We start from the raw sequence: 25,145 nt of genomic DNA, 5'->3' as shown, positions 1-25,145 counted from the left end.
GCAGAGGAGCAGCAAGCATGGTCTTAGTCCTAGTTCTGTGTCATAGTCAACTGCTAGTAATATGGATGTGTGGGGGGGTCTGGGATTTTCCAGTGACAGCGTAGACATGTGGGTGGAGATGGGTTGTGGTTTTAGAGTCAGAACTGACTCGTTCTAAACACGATCTGGATCAACCCAAAACATCCTGCTTGGTCTAGGGTGAACTTCTGAAGTCAAATCTTGCCAACTGATCTTGACCGCAGTATTGCCCCTTCACCCGGTTTCCTCTGTGGTCCAGTGAGTGTGTTGGAAAGGAGATAAGGAGTTATCAGGTCAAGGTCAGAGGCAACAGAGGGCCTCCTTCAGTATGGGTGGAATGGGCAGGACTGTAGGGAGAGGCAGTGGCTGAGCACCATACAGATAGCATCAAGTGTAAGGAAGAGGCTGTGGGTGCGTGTGTGTGTGTATATATTGCATCGTAGGCCTGGGCCTTGTTATTCCCATCAGGCGGCCACAGCCCTTCCCAGAGGGGAAGCAACACAACAGTCAGAAATTAACTCCCAGCAGCTCGGCCATGAAACACTGCACATTAAACATGTACTCACTCCTACCATCTGAGCTGGGGGGAGGTGTGTGTGCGCACACGTTTTTCTGAAAGTCTTTTTTATCCTAAAGCAATTTTGACTCTTTGCATAGAGTTTTGGCTTGGCCAAATTCATTTTAGAAACCCCTGGCGAACTACTAACATTGATATCCTATTGATCTGTGTGGTGATATTTGGGGCAATACCAGTCACACACACACACACACACACACACACACACACACACACACACACACACACACACACCCCTGTTCAAAAGAATGGGGTCACATAGAAATGTCCTTGTTTTTGAAAGAACCACATTTTTTGTCCATTAAAATAACATCAAATTTATCAGAAACACAGTGCATTGCCAAGAAAATGAAGATCTCATACAACGCTGTGTACTACGCCCTTCGCCGAACAGTGCAAACTGGCTCTAAGCAGAATAGAAAGAGGAATGGGAGACCCCGGTGTACAACTGAGCAAGAGGACAAGATAATGTACTGCCTAGAACGCCAGCATCCCGGAGACACCTCTTCACTGTTCACATTAGCCCATTCTTTCTATTCTGGTTAGCGCCAGTTTGCACTGTTCTGTGAAGGGAGTAGTTCACATCGTTGTACGAGATCTTCAGTTTCTTGACAATTTCTCACATGGAATAGCCTACATTTCTCAGAACAAGAATAGACTGATGAGTTTCAGAAGAAAGTGCTTTGTTTCTGGCCATTTTGAGCCTGTAATCGAACCCACAAATGCTGATGCTCCAGAAACTCAACAAGTCTAAAGAAGGCCAGTTTAATTGCTTCTTCAAATCAGAACTACAGTTTTCAGCTGTGCTAACATAATTGCAAAAGGGCTTTCTAATGATCAATTATCATTTTAAAATGATCAACTTGAATTAGCTAACAACGTGCCATTGGAATACAGAAGTGATGGTTGCTGATAATGGACCTCTGTACGCCTATGTTGATATTCCATAAAAAAAATAAAGTTTTAAAAGGCCGTTTCCAGCTACAACAGTCGTTTACAACATTAATGAATCTGATCAATTTGATATTATATTAAATTAACAAAAAAAGCTTTTCTTTCAAAAACAAGGACATTTCTAAGTGACCCCAACCTTTTGAACAGCAGTTTATATACAGTTGAAGTCGGAAGTATACATACACAAACAAAATAGATTTAAAAACTCAGTTTTTCACAATTCTTGACATTTAATCCTAGTAAAAATTCCCTGTCTTAGGTCAGTTTGGATCACCACATTTTAAGAATGTGAAATGTCAGAATAATAGTAGAGAGAATGAAAGTAATGCAAGAATTGAGAGAATTAAAGCAACATCTCAAGACATCAGTCAGGAAGTTGCTGCTTGGTCGCGAATGGGTTTTCCAAATGGACAATGGCCCCAAGCATACTTCCAAAGTTGTGGCAAAATGGCTTAAAGACAACAAAGTCAAGGTATTGGAGTGGCCGTCACAAAGCCTTGACCTCAATCCTATAGAAGATTTGTGGGCAGAACTGAAAAAGTGTGTGCAAGCAGGGAGGCCTACAAACCTGACTCAGTTACACCAGCTCTGTCAGGAGGAATGGGCCAAAATTCACCAAACTTATTGTGGGAAGCTTGTGTAAGGCTACTCAAAATGTTTGACCCAAGTTAAACAATTTGAAGGCAATGCTACCAAATACTAATTGAGTGTATGTAAACTTCTGACCCACTGGGAATGTGATGAAAGAAATAAAAGCTGAAATAAATCACTCTACTATTATTCTGACATATCACTTTCTTAAAATAAAGTGGTGATCCTAACTGACCTAAGACAGGGCATTTTTTACTAGGATTAAATGTCAAGAATTGTGAAAAACTGAGTTTAAAATGTTTTTGGCTAAGGTGTATGTAAACTTCCGACTTCAACTGTATTATATAAATTAAAGGTGTAACTCAAGGAATTAGGGAAACTGCTTTTATTCTAATACTCAGAAAAAGTAAGACTATTTCACAGGATCACCCATGGAGTCAAATGGCAATGGGAATCGACAAGCATAGAATTTACATAAAGCATTGGAGAGAGAGCCAAGAGTCAGAGGTTGTTGGCTTAATGTCCCTTCTCCCCCCTTCACATTTTACCCCCCTCTCCTGCCACTCTCACCCCTTCTGTCCCCTTTTCTCACCCCCTCCTGGAGCCTACAGGCTGTGTATGCATGTTTGGGATGGTGGGCCAAGTAGATACAGGGGCAGGGCTGGGACAATGGAGGCCCATTCACACTGCCTTAGCATTATCAACGCTGGCTAACACTGCATAGATACCACAGCACAGCACCATGTTCCTCCTCCTTCCCCTCATCACTGTAGCAAATTCACTGACAGGGCTAGCAGGCGGGAGGAGGAGTGGCCACGTGTAGCTATTGCTCTGCAGCCTGGTTTGAGTTTAAAATGGCAGGCTGACCAACTATGCAAGGAATCCCAACCATTCACTCCCTCCCTGCCAAGGAGTAAGGAACCCAGAGTCTGCAAATCATACCCTTACTCCTCAAACTCAGTCTTATTTAGGCAGATAATAAAAAAATAAAAAATAAACTCATTTTGTTGTCGACTGTTTTTAAAACCCTATGGGTGGTTATAGGTAGCGGGATAGATACTCCAAGAAAGACAAAGGATGCTATTCAACCGGTTATTGGACTGTGAAGACTTGATTCCATCGTGGACATTCCAGGAGTGGAAGTGTAACCAGAATTCTCCAGATTTACACAGACCTTTCATGGTGGTATAATGAAAGGATTTTCCTCCAGTCAAGGTAAGGTCCCTGGTACAGTTGCATCCCTTATATTATTAATGTCTTTCATCAGAGCTGCACGTGAGAGCCACAGAGCCAGGCCTGTGTTAAAGACTGCAAACCGCTAAGTGTTTAGACAGTATCCACAGGCTAGAAAGCATATGCTAACTGGGTTAGCATCCATAGGCCCAGCCAGTAGGATACTCTGGAGTAGAAGGCTGTTGGAGATGGGGTTCAGGGTAGGCATTGTGTGTTTGAGGTAAATGAGTGAAACTTACTACCTGATCCAGGGGTGAGCAGTGGCCCCTCCAGCTCCAGAGCCGCCTCCTCAGCCTCCTCCAGCTTTTTCTTCTTCTTCTTGGGGTCGCGGGGCTTACGCAGCAGAGACGCCTCCTCTGGATGACGGATGTCTAGAGAGGGAGACACCGAGAGAGAAACAGAGACGAGTTACAAGAAATCCAAAACAGTGTCCCGGTGCTTCAAGTCTGACACCTACAGGCTCCAGAACAGCTTATCCCCCTGCCACAAGACTGATAAATACCTAACAACATGACTACACAGACCGAGTTGAGCCCTGTATTTTAATTCTTGTGTCTCGATGCATACTCAAAGTGCCCTACACACGTACGCACACTGACACCAACACACTAAAATTGCTCACACACACAATATGCAGATACATGTATGCTGACTCTATACACACACACACACCCAGCCAGATACAATCATCATATACGCTGCTGCTACTCTGTTTATCATATATCCTGATGCCTAGTCACCTTACCCCTATACATACAGTGCAGTCGAAAGGCATTCAGACCCCTTAACTTGTTCCACATCTTGTTACAGAAATACCTTATTTACATAAGTATTCAGACCCTTTGCTATGAGACTTGAAATTGAGCTCAGGTACATCCTGTTTACATTGGTCATACCTGATGTGATGGTGTGTCACTGCCCTGGTTTACAGATAGCAGGTAGGAGTCTTTCAACTCCAGGCCTCACATGAACCACACCGTTGACTTAAAGAATTAGAATAGGAGGTAGGCAAACCCAGCACAAAGACAATATGAGAAGGGGAGGACTCCAACACCCCCCTAACCTTCCCCAAACGAGAGGGATGGGGATGTGTAGTCGACTACCTGCACACGTACATAGAGCTGGCACAATTAACAAATGATTGTTTAACCGACGATTATGGATGAAGACCATCATAAACATAAAATAACATTTAAATGAATAATAAATCATTTTGGGGGGTTTTGAGTTGTTTGTTCCACATGAACCTGACTGAAGACGGGACAGCCGGGCATTCGTGCGGTTTAGTCCGTTTCCGCGGTAACATGGACTCTTTATAAGGTGATGAAACGTTGTTACTCCTTGCTGAAAGGTTAGTGCTATACGGTATCCTTGGTACAGCTCTAAAACCTACCCATTTTAAATTGCATCTTCAAATGGGGTAACGTCAGAGTTGTGAGGTCCCAATAATCCCAGATAGCATGGACCCTTGCTGAAACAAACATGTTAAAGCAAACAAGTATTTGGTTGCCTAGGCAACGCCCCCCTCCCTGCAGCAGCAGCACATGGGGTCAGGAGGAGAAAATGTGCGTCATAAAAAAAAGCAAACAATTAAAACAAGTAGAAAAATGCTATTCAAACAATTATACCGGTGACCGCGGTCATTTCACTGACCAATAACAGTCATTCAAAATTCCGTGACCGTCACAGCCCTACACGAACACACACGAAATACGCTGCAGTGTGAAGTGCAGCAGCTCCTCTGATATCACACAATGTCAGTGTCTAGCAGCAGTCACTAAATAATGAGCTGTTTGTATTAACAAATATGTCTTATGTCATAACACCATAGACTCTAGCCTAGCACTTCTTCACAACATACTGGATGAGAGACTAGCTGAGAGGCAACAGATGGCATAAACAACTACATATCAGATCTTGTGTATCTATACATGCATGTGTATATCAAAAGACTAGCTGAGAAGTAAACAGTCACATTGCAGTTCACAGTTTGAGGGTGCGTGCGTAATTAAACTATGCTGGGAGCTCTGTTTAAAGTCTCCTCTGACAGGCGCAGATACTGCAGACCTGATATAACGAGTAAAACAGAGCTGCATACTTCTCTCTCCGTGTTGGCTGAGGAGGCCAGGGAACCATCACTCAACATTCATCTCTAGCATTTAGGACGGTACTGAGGAGCTGGCTGAATCTGCCAGAATGCATCTGGAAAAGATAGATGTGCACTGTCTAGATTCTAAAAGCACAGCTGGGGTAAATGGCTGTGCTGTCTTTTGTCTATGCTTCTACTCTCATTTAAGAGATGGTGGTTGTGACTTAGGAATTTAAAATGTCATTTTGTCCTATATTTGCCCATTTTAAACCTCACTCCCTATTTTCCATTGCTGGGGAGGAACATGTATGTGTGGGATAGAGGGAGAGTAGTTTGTTTAGTTAGTGTTACTATAGCAAAAAGCACTAAGAACAAACTAGACAGTAGCCCACTCTCCCCCTGCTCTATAGCCTTTCCTCCCTCTCACTCTCCCCCTCTCTCTATAGCCTTTCCTCCCACTCACTCTCTATAGCCTTTCCTTCCTCTCACTCTCCCCCGCTCTCTATAGCCTTTCCTTCCTCTCACTCTCCCCCGCTCTCTATAGCCTTTCCTCCCTCTCACTCTCCCCCTCTCTCTATAGCCTTTCCTACAACTCACTCTCCCCCTCTCTCTATAACCTTTCCTTCCTCTCACCCTCCCCCTCTCTCTATAGCCTTTCCTCCCACTCACTCTCTATAGCCTTTCCTTCCTCTCACTCTCCCCCGCTCTCTATAGCCTTTCCTTCCTCTCACTCTCCCCCTCTCTATAACCTTTCCTACCTCTCACTCTCCCCCTCTCTCTATAGCCTTTCCTCCCACTCACTCACTCTCTATAGCCTTTCCTTCCTCACTCTCCCCCGCTCTCTATAGCCTTTCCTTCCTCTCACTCTCCCCCTCTCTATAACCTTTCCTTCCTCTCACTCTCCCCCTCTCTATAACCTTTCCTTCCTCTCACTCTCCCCCTCTCTCTATAGCCTTTCCTCCCACTCACTCTCTATAGCCTTTCCTTCCTCTCACTCTCCCCCGCTCTCTATAGCCTTTCCTTCCTCTCACTCTCCCCCTCTCTATAACCTTTCCTTCCTCTCACTCTCCCCCCTCTCTATAGCCTTTCCTTCTTCTCACTCTCCCCCTCTCTATATCCTTTCCTCCCTCTCACTCTCCCCCTCTCTCTATAGCCTTTCCTCCCTCTCCTTCCGCTCTCTTGCATTGCAGCACAAGCCCTGTGCCCTTATACAGCCATTTGAGTGCAGACGGGCTACCTAGCCTTAGCACTGCTGAGCACAGAGGAGTGAGTCAACAAGTGTGTCAACGGGAGTTGCACCAAAGCTTCAAGTTCTGTTAACCACATAACTGTTTGGTATTGGAAATGGCTATGATTTCTACGTTTGACCCCAGCACCTGCAAGAGATGGGCTGAACAAAGAATGGACAGAGTCCTTCTTTTCATCAGTCACATGAAAGGAGGAGAGGAATGCAGGCCCCTGATGCAGCCTGCCAATACTGAGAAGGAGGAGAGGAATGCAGGCCCCTGATGCAGCCTGCCAATACTGAGAAGGAGGAGAGGAGAGAGGGGGAGGAAGAAAGAGGATAGGGTGCAGGATGAAGTGATAATGCCATACCAACCAGAGCTCTGCAGGTGGTGCTGAAGCTGATGTAAGACACTGAACTACGGTCAGTTTTGCATTATATGCACTAATGACTTGGGGTAGTTGAGCTGATCCTAGATCTGTGGCTAAGGACAACTTCTACCCTGAGCCAAGCAGAATGGGGTACCAGAGCAAGGCTGCAAAGCTCAATAAGTGGTTCAAAAACATGACGCTCACAAAATAAGAAACATCTTAAATCAAATCCTTTTGACAATATCCAGGGTGCCAGCTCAGCAGTAGAGTAGTAAGAACAGATGACTCATCGCTATGGGAGTGAGACCCACCACACAGAACCATTTACATTTTAGCAGACACTTAGCCAGAGCGACATATGATGACTTCTGCATTATGACTAGGGACAGGAGCTTTTGTGGATGGACAAACTAACCTACAATGTTAATAGATTGATATTCAAGCTAGTGTGTTAATTTTGGGTAGAAATAAAACGGAGGTCAAACCACACATATTTGATCAACATCCAGGCCTTGACACTTTGGACAGTGAACCAGACCACAGTGTGATGGTCCAAATGAACTGGACCACAGTTGACCGCAGTAAACTGTTGATAGAACGCTGGTCAACTACACCAGAGGACAGAGCCTGGGAACTGACCTTATACCTCTCCTTCTTCTATCCCTTAATTGATCTTCTATACATCTCCATCCATCCCTATCAGTTCCTCGCTCCCTCCCTCTTGTCCTCTATGCAGCTTCCCCATAGGCCCACTTCAGGGCAGGGCCGACCTACAACAGTGACAGACTCTCAGCAGAAGTCTCTATAGAACCAGGCAAAGCCAACGCTGAGCAGAGTGGAGAGGCTAAGTGAAGCAGGCCAGCCAACGCTGAGCAGAGTGAAGAGGCTAAGTGAAGCAGGCCAGCCAGCTCTGAGCAGAGTGAAGAGGCTAAGTGAAGCAGCAGGACTGACAAACACTAACTACTCCTCAAGACCGTCCCATTGGTCAGAGCAGACTGCTCCTCTAGACCGTCCCATTGGTCAGAACCTGGTAGAGACTAAGGCCTACCTCTAACACCTCAGGCTGCAAGGTCAGGTCCCACAGTCAGTCATGTACAAGTCAGATGTGATGGCCAACATTTCCTGGCGGTCTTCCTTGGTGGAATGGAAGAGGCTTCAGCTTGCTGTGAGTGCTTGAGGATCCTATAACAATCACGCTCTCGGTGTGCAACACCGCCACTGTAAACTAAATCAGCACGAGGGAAACAAATACCTTATCGAAGAGAACAGAATGTATCCAAACATTTAGACCAGAACCAGGGAGTGTCTTTCCTCTTATATCAAGAGGTCACTAGCTATAATAATAGTGCATCAACCCGATGCATTTAACAAACCACCAGTAGGCTAAAGCAGTCCCCTTCCCTACACCCCTGTGTAGCGCCCATAATGGGCTTCCCTCTGCAGACAGAAAGGGTGGCAGAGATGCGCACCAACATTTCTGCTGCAGACTGATCTCGCTGTCTCTCCTGAGGCAGACAAGCCGCACAACCGTGTCATGGTTGACACCTAGTCTGTCGCCCACTATAGATCAGTTTTACACACCTGGCCCAGGTATGTCCTCTTGGGCAATATGGAGTAGTAGCACTACTGGCACACAATGCCAGCTTTAAAGAAATCAGGGAAAAACATTTACTAGACTGGCTCAGAGTATGAAGGATAAACATGGTTTTTCACCATCCAAGTTAGAAAATCGTCTCCCCTTCAAGGACTGAGACAAGCCAAATAAACAACATTGTGCAGGATCACAGAGCTGCCAGTGACTCATTGATAGTACTAAGACAGTTAGAAAGCTGCAGCAGAGTGAAGGGGTCATTTTACTACGACGTTCTGATGAGGCTCACTGCCTGCACCATCTAGATGGACTGTCTGTGGGCTTGGCTGACTGGCCTCTAGCCAGCTGCTGTGGACATGGGAGAAAAGCAGCAGTGCTGTAATAATTTGATTGATCCCCCTCTCAAAATGTGTGTGTGATTCACATGGCTAGAGACTCCAGCTCTGTTACGCATCTGGTAAAGGGGGAAAGAGAGAGGAAGGGAGCGAGAGAATGAGAAGTAGAGAGATGTTAGCAATGTGTGTTCAGATAGTGTGCTTTGTTTGTGACGGGGAAAAAAAGATGGAGGGAAAGAAAGACAGAACTCCCCTGTGGTGAAGGACTGAACTTGGTCTGCACTAGGAAACAGCTACTGCATGACTGGAGACAACAACAAAAAATCCCCTGCCTCCAAATCAATCATTATGAGGAAAGCAAGAGAGGGAGTCAGTCTGAATGGTCAGTGTCTTGTACAGCTGCAAAGATAATACATCTCTATACCCGCTCCTTCTCCCTCTCCCCCTGTCTGCAGTGTCAGCCAGTTGGAAAGGCCTCCCGTCTTCCCTTCTTGGCCCTGCTTATTCCTCATTTCATTCCCCATGCTGTGCAGCGCTCTGTCAGTCACACACTCACAGGAAATTATTCAACTGAAAGTTCCCCAGATAATGAAAAATAAAATAGTTCCAGAAGAGGTCACCATAAGAATGATGATTGAAAACTTCCCAGAGAGAGATGCGCTGCATGTACCTCCCCAGCCACCGTAGGTCATGCGCCAAGTCAGCCAAGAGCAATTTGTCCTGAATTTCTCAAAAATGAAAAACAGATTTATTGTGGCAGAGGTAGACACATTCCTAATGAGGACTGTACAGCAGGGGTGGGGGGAGTGTACTGCTACTAGCCCTTTTCATTTAGTTATTCAGCCATCCCGGAATAAGAGTCACCCAGTTTATTTATACTCTAACAAATGTTATTTGTCCTTTCTCATTTCAAAGAAAAGGAATTCATAGAGGGCCTCTTTTTGCCTTTCTAAATAAAAAAACAAGGTTCCAGTGCTACCTGGAAGAGCCAACCATAACAACCATAACAGCCATAACAGTAAAACAGCCATAACAGTAAAACAGCCATAACAGCCATAACAGTAAAACAGCCATAACAGCCATAACAGTAAAACAGCCATAACAACCATAACAGTAAAACAGCCATAACAGTAAAACAGCCATAACAACCACAACAGTAAAACAGCCATAACAACCATAACAGTAAAACAGCCATAACAACCATAACAGTAAAACAGCCATAACAACCATAACAGTAAAACAGCCATAACAACCATAACAGTAAAACAGCCATAACAACCGCCATAACAACCGCCATAACAACCGCCATAACAGCCATAACAACCACCATAACAGCCATAACAGCCGCCATAACAGCCATAACAGCCATAACAGCCATAACTCCTGAGCCGTGCCTTCTGAACAAAGACCAGAAAGTGCCTGATGGAGGTTTCATATAGAAATCCTCACCTGCAGCTGCTGTCTTCATTTGAGACAGAGGGCTCTGGTTGGATCAGACATGGTGGAGTGACCGAGATCGGTGTTACAAGGTCAGGAGGGCATTACGCTCCGATGTTTGACCTCTAACATTATCTGACAGGGCCATAGGGCAGAGATATGGATAGAGGAAGGCTGTCTGCTGACCGCCCAGTGGTCGTCAGGGGCAGGGCCTTGAGGGCTAAATCTAGACAGTAGTGGGTGTGTGTGTGTGTGTGGAGACAATATCCATCCCTGAATGTTTGAGTCATTCAGGTGTGTTAGATTGATAAACTTTGTTGACTAAACAGGCTTCAGACAATTTTTCACAGCTGTAGTTCAAGGACAGGTCTAGCAGAGGCAAGGTGCCTGAACAGTCCGTGTCACCTCTCCTGACAGAGAGCGTTGATTGCTGATAGCTCAGGCTCTGTTTGATAAACAAAACAAAAAGCTAAAGGGAAACAAAGAGCAGCAGCAGACATGCCTGGCTCAATGGGAGGCGGAAACACTTCCACTAGTTTACCTAAAAATATACAGTCAGTACTATGGCACGGTTAGAAAGAGTACATACTGTACAGCAGGGATCATCAACTAGATTCAGCCACGGACCGAGTATTTCTTGAGCTGATGAGCTTATTACAAATAATTTGCAGACTGCAAGAGGCCCAACCAGTGGCGCAGCGGTCTAAGGCGTCACTACAGACCCGGGTTCGATCCCGGCCGATGAGACCCATGAGGCGACGCACAACTGGCCCAGCACCGTTCGAGTTAAGGGAGGGTTTGGCCGGCCAGGATGTCCGTCTCCCATCACGCTCTAGCGACTCCTGAACGCTGACACGGTCGCCTGTTGTACGGTGTTTCCTCTGACACATTGGTGCGGATGGATTCCGGGTTAAGTGTCAAGAAGCAGTGCGGCTTGACAGGTTCGTGTTTCGAGGACAAGGCTCTCGACCTTCGCCTCCCGAGTTCGTACGGGAATTACAGCAATCACGAAATTGGGGAGAAAAAGGGGTAAACATGTATTTTTTTATTTTTTATAAAAACACCCAAACAGATAAGTTTGACTAAAACATAATTTCAAACCGTATATGATTACGTCTGTCTATTATACATGGGAATACTTGGGAACAGATTTCTTAAATTAAAAATCACTTTCCTAGCATTTTTAAAGTCTTATGTTCAACAATGTAAATGCAAAAAATACATAGTTTTGCTCAGAAAACTTGGGGGGACCGCAGGCCACCAGTTGGGGAACGCTGCTGTACAGGACCATTGGTGGGATAGGGGCATTATTGAATGTTGACAAAATGACTGGTGACTTACTGAAAGTCTTGCAGATGTCAGAGACGGCCTTGAAGACGCGGTCAGAGAAGTTGACCTTGACCTTCATGTGTTTCATGTTGGGCAGCTGCAGGCGCAGCAGCTTGTGCTGGGGGGTGAAGAGGAGCCGGGCGTCTGCCTGGATACCATACTTGTCCAGGGTCCAGTGGGTCTTCAGCAGCCACGTCTTCTTTTTCTCCCACCACAGGGCGTGGTCCGACCAGTCCTTCTTCACATCTGATGGAGGAAAGGAGAGGGTATTAGTTTGTCAGTCAGTGACCAGCACAACATTTATTTGCTTGTTGCAGTGACTAGAACAAATCCTGAGTCGAAACACTGGATGACAGTTTCATAACTATCAAAAGAGTTGAGGAACACAAACCTGTAATGTGTATGGAATTCACTGACTGGAATGACTTATGTACTGCCTACGGCCAAAATACTATATTCTTTCTAAACATATGACACGAACAGGCTTCATTATGATCAAACTAATTGAGACAATGCAAATGAAAGGAGAGCCTTGTATGTGTGTCACTGACAGGGTGATGTGACAACACCAAATGTGTCCCTCATGGGCAGAGGGTCATGTTTATGACCAGGGGGGTGAGGTTGAGAGAGAGGGCTCCTGAGGTATTTAGAGAAAGAAGGGGTGGGGAACTTAGTGAGTAGGAGGGGAAGTGTTTGAGGACAAGGGGAAGAGTATAAAAGAGGTCTGCTGTTTGCGTGAGGGCATTTCCATTGAAAAGGACTAATGAGCACCATCATGTGACGTTTTTGGAGCATATCAAATTGAAAGCTAAGAGTCTATATTTTTGTGAAATGAAGCCATTTGTCATGACGTTGGCCTGGGGGTAGGTTTATGACAGTCATAAATACCTCTTTCCCCCTTTTTCCTCTCTCTACCTTACTGATGTTTAATTTGCAAAACCCTTGGTTAACATAGAGATTCTGGGAACATCAGAAGGTGATGGGAAATTACCTATATTCTGGTAATCCAACCAATTGAACATATGCGGTGGTACTTAATGAATATGATGTCAGTTCGGTTGTCATCGGAGACATTCTCAATGATAAGATGACAAACTCTACAGTGGAAAGTCTACACAGAGTTATCAGATTCACATGGAATTGTTGTTCAATTTAAATGTTTGAATGTGAAATTATTCGTGATGGGATGAAATGTGATTTTAGCTTCTAAAAATGTGAGATTTGGGTTTTCATAAGATAGGGCTCTGCTCAAATCAGTGGCCCGCCCCTGTGAAGGGACATGGGCTATAAAACTTTTCAAACACGCCCTCCTCTCCTTTCCTATATAAGCCCTTGACGACAATATAACCTCCTGTTCCGAGGACGTGAGGACGACGGTCCTATGTCAGAATGGTTCAGATAATAACTACAGAATGAAGCCAACATCAGCGTGAGCTTTGGTTGCGAATGGTATGAACTTGGAACTCTTATTCACTGCAGAAGTGACACCTCCTAGCCGTTGAGTTAGCAACAGCCGCTGCAAACGAGGTTTAGGAAGGAACAGACAGAGTATCCCGTCTTGACCACACAACAACGTTACTACAATGTATTCAATTAACCAGCAGAGACAGAGACATTCTTCAAAGGACAAAGTACTCGGTTGGGCAACACAGCCTTCCATCTACCACCAACCTACCGAAGCGCAGCTCAGAGTAAATATTTATTGCATTTTCCTTTTCCAAATGGGCGGTAATTTAGAATGCATAAGATACTGTATTTACGATAGCACAGCTTCGCCCTTTGTTCCTCAGTATTCCCGCTCTTTCACTCAAACCCAGCCCTTTTCTTTTGTGTAACCAGCGGTCATATCTGCTCCGCCCGCTAGGGACATTCTCCTTTATGACGTAATTTGTAATCAAGTTATGATTTAAATATGTGTATGTGTAATTCTGTGTGATTAGTTAGGTATTTAGTAAATAACTAATTAAACCCAATTTTGCATTGCTGATTCAACTTCTTAGCCAGGGTTCGTGCAGATAACCAAGAATGTACAACTTTCAGATGAGACTGAAGTAAGATGAAGATTAATGTTGACTGTTATTGATGTAAAATATTACTAGGTCTTTAAGAGTTTATTCGGAAGATAACAGCTCTATTAATATTATTTTGTGGTGCCCCAACTCTCTAGTTAATTACATTTACATGATTAGCTCAATCAGATATCATTAATTACGGATAAATTATTTTATAGAATAGCATGTCATATCACTTAATCCGGCATAGCCAAAGACACAGATAAAAAAAAATACAATTTCCCCCATTTTAAAAGCAACTGAGACTAGTCAGGATCAAGGGAAAGGTGAGCGGAGCAATGTACAGAGAGATCCTTGATGAACACCCTAGTCTGAGGTCCTGAGCAGGTTAAGGTTCAACTTCATAAGTAAAGGCTTTGATTTCTGGATTAACAGATGAAAAAGGGGTCTTTGAAAACATTACCAGAAAATGCTTAAAAGGCTATCAGAAAAATATCAAAACACAATGTCTACGTGTAGGCCCCTGCCAACTAATATCAACACATATATAATTTAGTTTGATACATGTTTTACCTTCTGTTAGGTTTAAGAAATATTGCCTTGTAATTGTGTTACCAAAATATGTATCTAATTCCTCTCCCTCACTGAGGGAGGAAAATGAAAGTTCACAGAAGTAACAAGTAAATGGTAGACCTACCAATTAGTCAGTGATTTTACTGTTTTCAAATTTGAAGGCCTACAAGCCCACAGTCCAGCCTCTCTCAGCCCATTGCGGACAGTCTGAGCACTGATGGAGGGATTGTGCGTTCCTGGTGTAACTCGGGCAGTTGTTGCCATCCTGTACCTGTCCCACAGGTGTGATGATCGGATGTACCAATTCTGTGCAGGTGTTGTTACACGTGGTCTGCCACTGCGAGGACGATCAGTTGTCCATCCCGTCTCCCTGTCTAAGGCGTCTCACTGTATGGACATGGCAATGTATTGCCCTGGTCACATCTGCAGTCCTCATGCCTCCTTGCAGCATGCGTGAGGCATGTTCACGCAGATGTGCAGAGACCCTGGGCATCGTTCTTTTGGCGTGTTTCAGAGTCAGTAGAAAGACCTCTTTTAGTGTCCTAAGTTTTTATAGCTGTGACCTTAATTGCCTACTGTCTGTAAGCGGTTAGTGTCTTACCGACCGTTCCACAGATGCATGTTCATTAATTGTTTATGGGTCATTGAACAAGCATGAGAAACAGTGTTTAAGCCCTTTACAATGAAGATCTGAAGTTATTTGGATTTTTACAAATTATCTTTGAAAGACCGGGTCCTGAAAAAGTGACATTTCTTTTTTTGGTGATTTTAGTTTACAGCACCTCAGATTGCAACCCAAATAAATCCTTCAGAAATCAAGTAACAGACATCAACTGTTCAGAGGAGACAGCGTAAATCAGCCCTTCATGGTTGAATTGCTGCAAAGAAACCACTACTAAAGGACACCAATCGAGGGAGACTTGCTTGTGCCAAGAAACAAGAAAAATTGACATTAAATTGGTGGAAATCTGTCCTTTGGGTGAGTCCAAATTTAAGATTTTAGGCTCCAACCGCCGTGTCTTTGTGAGACGTAGAGTAGGTGAACGGATGATCTCAGCATGTGTGGTTCCCACCGTGAAGCATGGAAGAGGTGGTGGTGTGATGGTACTTTGCTGGTGACACTGTCAGTGTTTAGAATTCAAGGCACACTTAACCAGCATGGCTACCATAGTATTCTGCAGTGATACACCATCCCATCTGCTTTGCGCTTAGTGGGACTATCATTTGTTTTTCAACAGGACAATGACCCAACACACCTCCAGGCTGTGTAAGGGCTATTTGACCAAGAAGGAGAGTGATGGCGTGCTGCATCAAATGACCTGGCCTCCACAATCACCCGATCTCAAACCAATTGAGATGATTTAGGATGAGTTGGACTGCAGAGTGAAGGAAAAGCAGCCAACAAGAGCTCAGCATACGTGGGAACTCCTTCAAGGCAGTTGGAAAAGCCTTCCACATGGTTGAGAGAATGCCAAGAGTGTGCAAAGCTGTCATCACAGCAATATATTTTGGTTTAGTTAACACTTTTTTTGGTTACTCAATGATGCCATATGTGATATTTCATAGTTTTTAGTCTTCACTATTATTCTAAAATGTAGAAAATAGTACAAATAAAAGAAACTGTTGAATGAGTAGGCGTCCAAACTTTTGACTGGTACTGCATGTTTCACAAGTCCGGAGAGCACAGTACTGAGTACAGTCAAAGACAATACAGTAATACAGTAAAGATAGTACAATATACTGTACTGAACTATACATTACTCTGCTGTGCTGTATTGTACTCCCTGTGATGTCCAAACTTGTGAAACATGAGAATGGCATTCATATCCATAATTATGCATTTCTGTGTAGTATAGATCAGGGACCATGACTTAATTACGCTACTGTAATTCCGTTACTGGGTGGAAATCCACTTCACTTACTTTAGTTCAGTAAGAAAATAGTTTTTCAAACTCAAGGGGCCATGTCATGGCTGACACCACATTCTATCTGCAGAGCAGATATTTAACGCAGTTGCACCTCTACAGAAATTGCTAAAAAGTAGTCTGTGCAGAGAGTTGTTGAAAAACTGCATCCTTTGTTTACCGTGGAATTGCCCATAACACCGTGGGGGTATCATGTTTTAAACCTCACTCTTTGACCCAGAGTCACACAGTGATCCCAGTAATACCAGAGACATGTCACAAAAATAACCTCTCAGTACACTGTCTGACGGGGGTTCACCACAATGAGTGTGTCCTTTGAGCGCGGTCTTCAGAAAGGTGAAAACCCCAGGGATTTGAGGCAACTGACAGCAGCTGGTTAAGAGAGAATTACTTTGCTTTCTATTCCAAACGCAGGATTGTGATGACCTGCGTTCCCTTTGAACCTCTAACACCCCAGAAGCAGAGCAGTTTTCCTGCTACTATACAGATGAGATGGACAGCCTGCACTATTAACTGTGTGTGTAAGACGAGTCTGTAATCATGACGAACCCATTGGGAGTTTCTTCCCCAATAATATATTTTTTTTTTACATGGATGACCAATTTACAGGCGTATCAGATGTTCCCCACAGCAATGACATCACTCCGGCATGCAACCAGAAAGCCACCTCCCGTCGGCCGTCACCACCACCCCCCCCCCCCCCCTCATCTCACTCCTGGACGCATTGAGTGAAGCACTGAGTCAGTTTCTAGTGGACTATGAGGTTGATCCAGTCAGGTTTTCTGTGGGCCAACCCCCCTACATTCTTTCCATTTCTACCAGGCTAATCTGTTTCCATTTAGAACACCAGATCAGTCATTGTCATCAAATACACTTAAGATCACTCAATTCTGGTGTTTTAGAGCAGTATTATATATAGTAGGTTGGGAACCACGGGTGTGTTGTGACAGTCTAATCCCTCTTCGATCATAACGACAGCAGGTTGTGGTTAGAAAAATGGTTTTGCCCGTTTGGTGGGAAAACTCAAGACACTGTTTTAGAGCCCACCCCTGTGTAAGAAAGCAGCAATTATGACACCACAATCTGAAGGTATTGTGGTGCTCTTTCAATCTATTATGCTAAATTTAGAGTATTTAATCTACTTCATATTCAGGACTTGTAAACTAGCCCATTGGGATATTAGCTATCTACTACACATTGAAAGAGCAAACTACCAAGGGGGAGTCTGGAAAGACTTCATGTTCTCATCAAAATCCTAATGTACTATCATTACTCTGGTATTCAGAAAATATTCAGACCCTTTCCACTGTTACATTACAGCCTTATTATAAAATGCCCCCCCCCTCCCCCCCAATCTACACACAGAACCCCCAAAAAACATAAATATCCCATTTACATAAGTATTTAGACCCTTTACTATGTACTTTGTTGAAGCGCCATTGGCATCGATTACAGCCTCGAGTCTTCTTGGGTATGACGCTACAAGCTTGGCACACCTGTACTTGTAGAGCTTCTCCCATTTCTCTCTGTAGATCCTCTCAAGCTGTGTCAGTGTTACTAAACAGCTATTTTCAGGTCTCTCAAAAGATGTTCTATCGGGTTCAAGATCGGGCCACTCAAGGACATTGACACTTTTCCCGAAGCCACTCCTACGTCATCTTGGCTGTGTGCTTCGGGTCGTTGTCCTGTTGAAAGGTGAACCTTTGCCCCAGTCTGAGGTCCTGAGAGCTCTGGAGCAGGTCGTCATCAAGGATCTCTGTACTTTTCTACGTTCATCGCTCAATCCTGACTAGTCTCCCTATCGCTTCCTCTGAAAAACATCCCCACAGCATGATGCTGCCACCACCATGCTTCCCTGTAAGGATGGTATTGGTCAGGTGAGGAGCGTGACACTTGGCTATCAGGCCAAAGAGTTCAATTTGGATTTAATCAGAGCAAAGAATCTTGTTTCTCATGGTCTGAGTCCTTTAGGGGTCTTGTGGCAAACTCCAAGCGGAATGTCATTTGCCTTTTACGAAGGAGTGGCTTCCGTCGGGCCACTCTACCATAAAGGCCTGATTGGTGGTGGAGTGCTGCAGAGATCGTCCTTCTGCAAGGTTCTCCCATTGCCACAGAGAAAGTCTGAAGCTCTGTCAGTGACCATCGAGTTCTTGGTCACCTCCCTGACCAAGGCCCTTCTCCCCCGATTACTCAGTTTGGCCAGGCGGCCAGCTCTAGGAAGAGTCTTGGTGGTTCCAAACTTCTATTTAAGAATGATGGAGGCCACTGTGTTCTTGGGGACCTTCAATGCTGCAGAAGTGGTTTGGTACCCTTCTCCAGATCTGTGCCTCAACACAATCTTGTCTCGGAGCTCTACGGACAATTCCTTCGACCTCATGGCTTGGTTTTTGTGCTGACATTCACTGTCAACTGTGGGACCTTATATAGACTGGTAATTGTCCCTTTCCAAATCATGTCCAATCAATTGAATTTACCACAGGTGGACGCCAATCAAGTTGTAGATAGGATGATCAATAGAAACAGGATGCACCTGAGCTCAATTCCAAGTCTAATAGCAAAGGGTCTGAATACTTATGTAAATAAGGTGTTTTTTGATTTAGAATACATTTGCAAAAACCTGTTTTTCGCTTTGTCAATGTGAGGTATTGTGTATAGATTGAGGAAAACAATTCAAACCATTTAAGAATGAGGCTAACGTAATCAAATGTGAAGGGGTCTGAATACTTTCTGAATGCACTGTACATCTGTAGTTATACAATAGCACATTCAGCAAGAACCCACTTCAGCCCTCTCCTCAATGCTGCCCTGCTCAATCAATGGCCGGCTGCCATGGCAACCCCAGACCGACCAGGTAGTGCAGTGCTTAGTCACACAGTGGCATACTGTGCTGTGTCGACAACCTTAATCCCTCTCAAGGTGAGTGACATGGGTAAATGTATTAGCCCAGGCTAATAGTAGTTTTTCCCTTTCCTCTCATCAGACAAAACTTAATCAGTTGAAAGTATACATAAATACAATATCTTGTATTACAACTTGATTTTATTTTAAAATCAAAATATGCAAATTAGGCAAACTCCTTAAATGTGTGCTAATTTGCATATTACAAACAACTGTTTTACAACACATTGCTTCAAGGCAGAATGTTTTTTTTTTAAATATTTTTTATATTGTGATACACTAAAAATGGTCAGGCTTACTGGTCAGTTCCTCAAAATATTGTAATTTCATGGAATTAGTTAAATACTATTCCCATGTACTGTATGACAATGCATATTTTGCATATATTTACAGATAAAAATAACAATCAAAACAACACAAGATATCAAAAAAGCCTCTAAAGTCTGATTAAGATTAAGAACCTGTGTGTGCAATCATGTGAATGTACGTCCTTTGAAGACAGAAAAACAAACTGTCGCATGGGGAAAACGGCTGATAAAAGATATGCTGATGCAATTAAAACATACTTCCAATAAATATGACCATTTAGGTCACATTAAACTGCTGTACATATCACTTATAAACATCAAATACTTTGGCACGTTTAATACATTTGTTTCAGGCAGTAGAGCATATGCTTAGAATACTGGTCTATTGGGCAAATATGACATTATGGGCAAATTCTCACATACAAGGATTTTGTATGGCTATTGATACGCGTAGAACATTAAAATCAGCCATGCCTGCCCAATATGTAAGGCCATCTGAGTTGTTTCTGGTGCCTCTACTTTCTTGATCGTCATAGGACCTCCACCTACGCTTGACAAACTCAAATGAAGCAGCATCAGCTCTCACAGCTCCTCTCTGATTGCTTCCAGTGTCACCAAAGTGCTGTGAAGCCACAATTTGTCCATCACATTTGAAATAGCAGTGGCTCCCTCACTAAACGTGGCTACTGCCATACTGGATGCTGCGTCAATGCGGCTTTTGCCCACAGAGGTTTTGGGGGCCTTGCGACCATAGAGTTCAGACATTCATTCTGGGTTCCTCCGTGCTACATTCTTTTGAAGACGTTATCATTTGACATCCTATGATATACAGGTACCATTTTCCATGCTACCTTAATTTTAACAAATGTATGGCTTCCATGGTTTTTGTGACTGGGTGGATCTTCACCTTTTTCTAGCACCAATGCACACACCTATACCATAGTTGGAGGTGAATCGTCTAGTGCCAAGTGCCATCAAAGGATATATGAATATCTATGATAGGATCCTCATCCTCCTTCAGCATCTCTGCTTTGTCCAGGTCTATATCTGCATCCTCCTTCAGCATCTCTGCTTTGTCTGGGTCTATATCTGCATCCTCATCCTCCTTCAGCATCTCTGCTATGTCTGGGTATATATCTGCATCCTCATCCTCCTTCAGCATCTCTGCTATGTCTGGGTATATATCTGCATCCTCATCCTCCTTCAGCATCTCTGCTATGTCTGGGTCTATATCGGCATCCTCATCCTTCTTCAGCATCTCTGCTATGTCTGGGTCTATATCTGCATCCTCATCCAGCATCTCTGCTATGTCTATATCTGCATCCTCATCAGCATCTCTGCTTTGTCCGGGTCTATATCTGCATCCTCATCCTCCTTCAGCATCTCTGCTTTGTCCGGGTCTATATCCTCATCCTCCTTCAGCATCTCTGCTTTGTCTGGGTCTATATCTGCATCCTCATCCTCCTTCAGCATCTCTGCTTTGTCTGGGTCTATATCTGCATCCTCATCCAACATCTCTGCTTTGTCTGGGTCTATATCTGCATCCTCCTTCAGCATCTCTGCTTTGTCTAGGTCTAAATCTGCATCCTCATCCAACATCTCTGCTTTGTCTGGGTCTATATCTGCATACTCCTTCAGCATCTCTGCTATCTCTGGGTCTATATCTGCATCCTCATCCAGCATCTCTGGGTCTATCTGCATCCTCCTTCAGCATCTCTGCTTTGTCCGGGTCTATATCCTCATCCTCCTTCAGCATCTCTGCTTTGTCTGGGTCTATATCTGCATCCTCATCCTCCTTCAGCATCTCTGCTATGTGTGACGACCCTCCCACTCGGTCTGCCGTATTCTCTCTTTGTTCTTGTTTCCTTATTAGGATGCCGGTGGGCGGAGTTGGGAGGGTCGTCAGCTACATGGGAAACACCTAGGCCCAGTGTGTCCCAGGATAAATAGACCTCTTCCACATTCATGGAAGAGACTCTCTCCATGCAGACACCTTTCTAGATTTTGTTGTGTTTTGTTGTGTCTCCCTTTTGTTGCGGGCTTTGAGCCGGTTCGTGCTCATCCCGGATGAGCCCCCACCTGTCACGAACCGGCTCAAAGCCCGTAACAAAAAGGGAGACAACGTGGAGATAAGGAGTAACAAAACATATTAAATAAGTAACTAAGTACAATATAAAATGGTGTGTGTAATCAGTAGTGTAAGTGAGTGTTTTGCATGTATGAATGTGAATGCAGGGTGTTGAAAGATGCCAAAGCAAACAATCAAAAAACCACCAAGAAACACAAAATCTAAAGAAGGTGTCTGCATGGAGAGAGTCTCTTCCATGAATGTGGAAGAGGTCCTTCTCTTTCAATCTGTAAAGAGAAGAGAGTGGGGGGGAAAGGGGGCCAATGGCATCTCCCAGCTAAAAATACTGCCTGCCAGGCCTGACGCAACAGCTGAACCAGGGCGCTTAAGTAATTGAGTGCATTAAATGCAGACCCAGAGTCCTTGGGAAGAGGGTATGAAAGGGGGATGGATGGAGGGAAGGAGTGAGAGATGTTGGAGAGGGGGAAACTCATGTATTATGACCTCGGTGGGCACTGGTCGTAAAAAGTGTGGTGTTAGTCGGCGTCAATTTATCAGCTTTCTGTACTGTGTTATGAGAGTCATAAAAAAACGTGCCCCCTTACAGGTAAACACTCCAAAGCAACAGCTTGACAAACAATTTCCCCACCCAAGTTCTGTCAAAGCGCTTTCCATTCACTATCACAACCATGGCGGTGCTAACACAAACTGTTCATAAACCAACCAAGTCCTTCCCCACTCTCAATATGTACCACAAGAACATGAGCCTCAAAATACAGCATTTCAATTTAACAGTACAACAAAATAGCCGAGATAGAATGAGATAAAGCAACAAAAAGTGGGTTTTGTGGTAGCATTGATAAGACGGCAGTGCTCTGAAGACATTGAACACTTTTCTCCTTACCACATTTTAGTCCTCTTATCCAGAGGGACAGTTAGCACATTCATCTTAAGATTGATATGTTGTTGTCCCACCAAGCTCAGGCACAGTAAGTACACTTTTCCTCAATAAAGTACTTGTCAGCAAACTGGGGGAGGGACTCAAGTATAGGATCAGGATTTTATTTGTTATGTTCTACAGACATTACTCTAAACAGTCCCCAACTAGGACCGGTTGCAGATTTCATTTCTGAAGCTGGCCCTCCCTTTCTCCTCCCTCCATTCCAGGTAGAGTATCTGTAGTGTTCACACTAGGAGAAATAAAAGGAGAAAGAGAAAGGAGGACAGGAGAGAGACAAAGAAGATGGGAAGAGAATACTGTGGAAGGGCTTTGTAGAGAAGAGGAGGTGTAATTATCCTGTCAAGTGATGGTAGCAGCTGTCAAGCTAGAAGTCACACCGTGTTACTGACAGTTTACAATGCCCATAAAAGTAAACGTAGACATAAGAAAATGCATTTCTGACAGGCCAGACATTTCAAATGTTAAAACACACATTACGCACATCAGCCTGTGTCACCTCACAAGGGTCGAAGCCGAGCAGCAAAAACAGTCACATGAACATAGTCAAACAAGCTCAATCCCCTCCTCCCATTCTGTGCCTTCTGAGTGATGCAACCCGAACTGGCCCTCACTACATTATATTAGAACTTAATGGTTTAAAAAGAACAGCAACAGTCATGTCTGTAGAAAAAAGAAGCCCTAAACAGAGGCCCAGTGATGCCCATTGAACCCAATGGCATTGAAGTAACTGAATCATCCTACAGTCCAACTTGAGTTAAATGGTTATTCTGCCTCTAGAGAAACATTACTGCTCTATTCCTGACAGCTCCCTAATGAATTAAGCCTGACCAAGACAACCTAGTCTTACACACACGATATTCATAGCAAAAAACAAACATTTGTAGTTGGCTGTTATCATTATCAACATACTTGAGGTTGGTCACGTTGCACGGCGTGCATTTCCCTGGCGACTGCCTTCTCAGAGGCTGCGGTGCCGCAGGGGTAGTGGTGCGAGGAGAGCAGTGTGTTATCACACATGGCTGTCCTCCCCTCAGCCTCCAGCTGACCAACTCCGATTAGAAATACTGACTAGAGCTGGGACAATAAACCGAAAATGATCAACACAGACCAAACTGACTAATTACAGCGCATTCGGGAAGTACTCAGACACCCTCACTAATTTCACATTTTGTTACGTGACAGCCTTTTTCTAAAATGTATTAAATCAATTGTTTCCCTCAATCTACACAACACACCATAAGTGAAAACAGGTTTAGACATTTTTTGCAAATGCAGTAAAAAAAATCATTAAAAAGCAGTAGTACCTTATTTACATACTAATTTAAGGATTTTCCTGTATTTTTACGATTTTCAACATTGTAGAATAATAGTGAAGACATCAAAACTATGAAATAACACATATGGAATCATGTAGTAACCAAAAAGTGTTTAACCAATCAAAATATATTATATATATATTTGAGATTCTTCAAATAGCCGCCCTTTGCCTTGATGACCGCTTTGCACACTCTTGGCATTCTCTCAACCAGCGTCACCTGGAATGTTTTTCCAACAGTCTTGAAGGAGTTCCCACATATGCTGAGCACTTCTTGGCTGCTTTTCCTTCACTCTGTGGTCCGACTCATCCCAAACCATCTCAATTTGGTTGAGGTCAGGGGATTGTGGAGGGCAGGTCATCTGATGAGGCACTCCATCACTCTCCTTTTTGGTCAAATAGCCCTTACACAGCCTGGAGGTGTGTTGGGTCATTGTCCAGTTGAAAAACGAGTGACAGTCCCACTAAGCACAAACCAGATGGGATGGCGTATCGCTGCAGAATGCTGTGGTACCATGCTGGATAAGTGTGCCTTGAATTCTAAATAAGTCATTGACAGTGTCACCAGCAAAGCACCCCCACACCATAACACCTCCTCAATGCTGCACGGTGGGAAATAAACATGCGAAAATCATCCATTCACCCACTCCGCATCTCACAAAAGACGCCGAGGTTGGAACCAAAAATCGCAAATTTGGACTTGTCAGACCAAAGGACACATTTCCACTGGTCTAATGACCATTGCTCATGTTTCTTGGCCCAAGCAAGTCTCTTATTATTGGTGTCCTTTAGTAGTTTCATTGCAGCAATTCGATCATGAAGGCCTCCAGTCTCCTCTGAACAGTTGATATTGAGATCTCTCCGTTACTTGAACTCTGAAGCATTTATTCAGACTGCAATTTCTGAGGCTGGTAACTAATGAACTTATCCTCTGCAGCAGAGGTAACTCGGGGTCTTCAATTCCTGTGGAGTCCTCAAAAATAATTCAACACCCTTAAAAGAGTAGGTGTCCAAACTTTTGACTTGTACTGTGTGTGTGTGTGTGTGTGTAATATATATATATATATTTTTAACCTTTAATTCACTAGGCAAGTCAGCTAAGAACAAATTATTATTTTCAAATGACGGCCTAGGAACAGTGGGTTAACTGCCTTGTTCAGGAGCAGAACAGATTTTTACCTCGTCAGCTCAGGGATTTGATTTTGTAACCTTTCGGTTACTAGTCCAACACTATAACCACTATTTGCTCTAACACACACCAGCAATTCGATACTGTAATTTATTGCAATTAGATCTTCCAAACATATTTCTTATTGTATGTCAATTGGAGAACAA

General features: G+C 43.9%; 1 protein-coding gene across 12 annotated transcripts in view; it reads right to left on the bottom strand.

Annotated features, from left to right (window-relative positions):
- LOC139384151 (fermitin family homolog 2-like) overlaps positions 1-25,145 on the bottom strand; it is a 69,044-nt gene that overhangs the window by 25,352 nt on the left and 18,547 nt on the right. For 6 of the 12 annotated variants that reach the window (XM_071128841.1, XM_071128844.1, XM_071128847.1 and 3 more), the window contains exons 3-4: positions 11,763-11,996; positions 3,613-3,744 (exon numbers count right to left, since the gene is read on the bottom strand). In XM_071128841.1, coding sequence (XP_070984942.1) covers positions 3,613-3,744; positions 11,763-11,996 — 366 coding nt within the window. The remainder of the gene's footprint in view (positions 1-3,612; positions 3,745-11,762; positions 11,997-25,145) is intronic. The other 6 variants (XM_071128843.1, XM_071128848.1, XM_071128846.1 and 3 more) reach the window with 1 other exon arrangement.

The sequence above is a fragment of the Oncorhynchus clarkii genome, chromosome 25, assembly GCF_045791955.1.
Source record: "Oncorhynchus clarkii lewisi isolate Uvic-CL-2024 chromosome 25, UVic_Ocla_1.0, whole genome shotgun sequence".
Lineage (NCBI taxonomy): Eukaryota > Metazoa > Chordata > Actinopteri > Salmoniformes > Salmonidae > Oncorhynchus > Oncorhynchus clarkii.
This window is presented reverse-complemented; position numbering and strand designations above follow the sequence as displayed.